The 5,688-nt window shown below is 38.2% G+C and overlaps 1 protein-coding gene across 1 annotated transcript in view; it reads left to right on the forward strand.

Annotated features, from left to right (window-relative positions):
• The window catches only part of LOC143024272 (vitellin-degrading protease-like), a 36,785-nt gene extending 32,287 nt beyond the window's left edge, over positions 1-4,498 (forward strand). The window contains exons 8-9 of the mRNA XM_076183062.1: positions 623-762; positions 4,282-4,498. Coding sequence (XP_076039177.1) covers positions 623-762; positions 4,282-4,452 — 311 coding nt within the window. The 3' untranslated portion in view covers positions 4,453-4,498. The remainder of the gene's footprint in view (positions 1-622; positions 763-4,281) is intronic.
• Positions 4,499-5,688: the final 1,190 nt, after the last annotated feature.

Below are 5,688 nucleotides of genomic sequence, written 5' to 3' on the forward strand. Positions count from 1 at the left end.
AGTTCAACTAATTATATTGCTTTGTGTGTCGTAGAATACTTGCGCGCGCCATGGAACTATCTGAATAAAACAACTTTGTTCTCCCTCCTCCTCCCTTAACTCTCCTTCTCTCCTTTTTAGACAAAGCCAAATTTATTGACGTAGAGGACACTGACTGGTCGTTGTTTCATATAAAAACGGAATTCCACTGTGTGTATAGCATTCTCCGCAAGCGGTCGACCTAGCCAAGCAAGACCTATGACAGGATTGGGCTAAGTTCTTCACAAAGAATTACAAAGGATTACAAAGGCGGAGCATGCCGACAGGAGACCTTTTGCTCAATAAATTGGTCGGACACGAAAAAAATATAGTAATGATAAATGAATGAAAAAAAATTATAACAATATAAATAATAACAAATTAAGTAAATAAATGCATAGGTATAGTAGAATTATAAACAAAAGTTTAACTTTGTATCATCTTAATATCACTCTAAAATCTCTAAATTATACCATACACAGACGTAAAATACCCACATTCAAGAAGTATGATATCATAGAGGTGATCTGTAATTTATAACTTTCACCGCAGAAAACGAAAGTGTTTTAGTGATATCTTCCTAAATCATGAATGTCTTTTTCAGGAGGTGTATCGCCCAATAAACTCATGGAAGTCAATTTAAAAGTCATCTCCGACCTGGAATGCGCTGAGAAATACAAGTACCAATACAACACGACTGAGAAAATGATCTGCACCTACACGCCAGAGAGGGATGCTTGTCAGGTCAGAAGTCGCGTTTTCTATGGTTATCAAATGGACATTTCTTTTTCTTTTTTATTTGTCTCTGACTCTCTCGATCGATTAGTCTGTCTTTCTGTCTGTCTTTATGTATGTATGTCTGTCTGTCTGCATGCTTCCTACGTTGGTTCTTGTCATCTCTGTCCAGGCGAAGAGTCGACCCAAAAATTAGACTAATATACATATACATACATATATATACACACATATATATATATATATATATATATATATATGTATATATATATGTATACATATATATATATATATATACAGACATATATACACACACAAGCACACACACACACACACACACACACACACACACACACACACACACACACACACACACACACACACACACACACACACACACACACACACACACACACACACACACACACACACACACACACACACACACACACACACACACACACACACTCCCATCTATTCCATTCCTATCACACTCCACTCCCCTCCACCCTCTTCCCTCCCTCTTATCTTGGTATCTCCTGGATGACGGGTCGTCCCTGCATCTTGTCCACTGCCCTGGTTCAGAAGCAGTGTCACAAGACACAGCACATCCATAACAAGACCGCTTCATTAAACCGGCGACCCCACCTCTCCGTCCCCTCATGCAGAAAACGAGAAGACGGGGAGAAATCCCTTTGGGCTGTGTAAAATTTTTCTCACATATACTCCCTCACCCCCATCTCCCACCTAATGCACCACATGTATCACAACATCATCCATATACAATCATTATCCATTCACCCCTGTCTTCTGTCCTCTCCCGTCCTTCCACCACAGACATTCCCCTCTTCCCCAAAGCTTCTTTTATCCCATCCATTAATCTCATCCTAGGTCGCCCCCTCATGGTCACTCCTTCCACATCTGCCTTCCACACCTCTTTTACTAATCTTTCTTCATTCATTCTTTCCATGTGTCCAAACCATCCCAATACTCTTTCATCCACCATATCTCCCAACTCCCTTTCCACCCCTGTTCTCCTCCTCACCTCCTCATTTCTCACTCTATCCAGCCTAGTATCCCCTATCATACTTCTCAGGCATTTCATCTCAAACACATTCAAACTCCTTCTCTCTTCCTCTCCTACGTTCCATGTTTCTACCCCACACAGTGCTGTTGGTACAATCACTCCTTCACACAAATCTCTTCTTAGTATCCATTCCCAAATGCCTATTTCTCATTACACTTTTTAATCCACCAATCTAAGTTCTACTTCCACCTCCACTTCTCCCTTTCCTGCAACATTCGCACCCAAGTATCTAAAACTATCCACTTCCTCCAGCCTCTCTCTCTTAATATTCACTTCTAGTCTGCTGCCTCTTTCACCCCTTATACATCTCATCACCTTACTCTTACCCGCATTTATCTTCAAATTCCTTCTTTCACACACTTTCCCAAACTCTGTCACTAACTTCCTCAATCCCTCCTCTAATCCTGCTAGAAGCGCAGTATCGTCCGCAAACAACAGCTGGCTTATCTCCCACTTTTCTCCATTTTCTTTAACCATCTCCGATCCCTGACTCAGCCCAATTGTATTTGCCTCTCGCACCACCCCATTCATGTATAAATTAAATAGACAGGGTGACATAACACCTCTCTGACGAAACCCCACCTTTACCTCAAACCACTCACTCTCTCCATTTCTAATCCTGACACACGTTCTACTACTCTCATAAAAACTCCTGACAGCTCCTAAAAGCTTTCTCCTATCCCGTATATATGCAATACTTCCCACAGTGCTTTCCTGTCTACCCTGTCATAAGCCTTTTCCAGATCCATAAAAACCCAAAAAATATCCTTACTTTTTCCTATAGCTTTCTCACATATCTGTCTTACCACAAAAATCTAGTCTACGCAACCTCTAACTGTCCTAAATCCAAACTGTTTCTCACCAATTACTCCCTCTGTTCCTTTCCTAATCCTCTCAATCAAGACCCTCCCATAAGCCTTCCAACTACACTTAACAAGCTAATCCCTCTGAAACTACTACACTTACACTTGTCCCCGTTTTCCTTGTAAAGTGGAATTATACAGGTACTCCTCCAGTCCTCCGGCACTATGCCCTCCTTTAAGCAAACATTAAATAACCTCACCAGCCAGTCCACCATTATTGTACCTCCCTTTTTCAGACATTCTGCATGATATTCATCCAGGCCAGGGGCCTTACCTGCTTTTATCATCTTAACAACTGCCTTCGCTTCATCCTTCCTTATTTCTCCTCCATTTTCCTCACTCATCACGGTCATTTCCTTGTTTCGCCTCCTATTCCTCTCTTAATTTCTTTCCAAAACATCTTTTTTATTACTTTCAATATTTTCTGTCATTCTCTTTCCCAACTTTACATCTGCTCTCCTCTTTGTCTTCTTTATCTTATGCTTTACTTCTCTTCTCTTTTCTTTATAACTCTCATATGATTCCCTTATCCTATTCTGTAATCAATCCATGAAAGCTCGCTTCTTTTCTTCTACACCCTTCTTTGCTTCCTCATCCCACCACTCACTACCCTTCCTTCTATTTCCTCCCGTCCTTGTTCCACACACCATCTTTGCACACCTTGTGACTCCATCCTTGAACTATCCCCATTCCAAAGGAGGGAAAATATTAAGAATGGAGATGGGGATGCTGCTGAGTAAAACGAAGTTCAAGTATTAACGAAAGAGAAGGAGGAAGACATAAAGCTAAGGATATTTTTAACTAGATACTAACCAGACGAAAAACAATAACTTGTAATGTAGTTCACTTCAGTTTGCTTGCTTAATTGCCTTTTTTAGTGTTTGATCCCACTGTGAAACAAGTTATTTATTGTCGTTATGATTTGCCATTGGCTAGTATGATGCCACTTACAGAGGACTTTGTAGTATGTAATTTAGTGAACCATACCCTTGGTCCAACTCGCTAGTGGCAACATTCAAGCTACCGTCAACCCATCTTCCTCTGCAAGTAGCGACGGTCTAATGCCCTCAGCCACAGAAATAAAGACTGGACAATTTTATTCTACTATATCTTCCTTTGTATACTTGAATATAAAACTAGATATTTCCCTCTGTTTATTAAAACGAAATACACATTCAACAAATGTAGTCCCCCGCACATTTAAATCAACGTTTGAATATCTTCAAAGTTAAAATAAAACATAACCTGAGCAATTATTTTCTCACTTATTGTGATATATACACTTTAATGGTAGTTCTTCAAACATCTTCCATTTGGTGAGACAAAATGAAGACTGTGTGCTTTGAGTCTCCCGTATTTCACTTTGGAAACTAGTATTATGCTATAAAAATTTAATTCACAAAAACAAAATAGGATATGGAAATATATATATACACAAATATTCCGACTTTGCACATTTTACATCCCCATTTTTTAAAAGGAAACAAGAACTGAAAGCTTGCAGTCTTCTTTCTTTTTCTTATTACACTTTACAATATATTTCTTACCCACTGTCTTAATTTGTTTCTTGCTTGACAGGGAGACAGCGGAGCGCCTGCAGTCATACAGACAAAAGAGGGATATTGGGTGGCAGTAGGCATCGTCAGCTTTGGCCGAGGATGTGCTTTCATTAATTATCCAGGGGTAAACACCCGAATATCCACATATAAAAATTGGATCCTGGACAATACTAAACAAAAGGAATGCTGAAATCCGAATATGTGTACCATGACACAATCAGGATTAATAAACATTTAAAATCAGATTTGTTGTGTTTTATTGCTTTTATTACACAAAATTCTCCCTAAAAGACAGATTTTGTTTGGTTGAAGGCGCAGATAATACTTGTGAGAATATGCTTACACCAGAAAAACTTATTAATAATAGCAGCTTTGCTGTATCTTAACATTTGTTTTCCCTTATTGACATGATATATCCTGTTTAATGGGTTATTAAAAGCTGTTTGATCAAGTTGTTCACGTAATTATTAAAGCAGATCATCATAGAAAGTGTTAACATTTCGGTAGGTTACCACATTTTGCAAGATTTATGTTGACTGACGTGGAAACTAACGAAGGCAATGGAAACAAAACAAAGGACAGCACATAGGAGAATGAAGAGATCAATGATGGGAGAGTCCAAAAGAGAACAAGTTGGGTGAGAGAGCAAACTAGAGTGAAAGATATTGTGAGACAATAAAGCGACATCTAGACAGCTTCATGACACAAGCCCCCTCACCAACAGAAAGACCTTGTCACATTTCCCTCTTCTACAAGAACTTCATGTCTTCCGCATGCAAAGGAGACGAAAAGGCTATAAAAAAGATCATCGGCAGTGAGAATTCACGAGCCCAGGTTCGAGTCCGGGGACGACAGTCGGAATTATTTGACCGACATCACCGTCACGGGGGATTTTATTCAGGTATGACAACGGCGATAAGTCCATTAAGGAAACGTACCAGTCTTAACCACTAGCTAAGAACCCTGGTTCACTGTAAAATAATAAGTACGGATGGCGGTTAGCAGTCGACTTAGTTCCTCGGGAAATAGATTAACTTCCAGGTTGGTGAATTTTATAGGGTCAGTAGCTCAGTCGGTAAGGCGACTAGCCCAGATTCGAATCCGGGGACGACAGTCGGAATTGTTATATATATATATATATATATATATATATATATATATATATTATATATATATATATATATATATATACATATATATATATGTACATATATATATACATATATATATATATATACATATATGTATATGCATATATATACATATATATATGTATATGCATATATATATATTATGTATATATATATATATATATACATATGCACACATATGTATATATATATGTATATATATATATATATATATATATATGCACATATATATATGTATATACACATATATATATACATTATAAATATGTTTATAC

This window comes from Oratosquilla oratoria, chromosome 4, assembly GCF_046742065.1.
Source record: "Oratosquilla oratoria isolate Oo_2021 chromosome 4, ASM4674206v1, whole genome shotgun sequence".
Lineage (NCBI taxonomy): Eukaryota > Metazoa > Arthropoda > Malacostraca > Stomatopoda > Squillidae > Oratosquilla > Oratosquilla oratoria.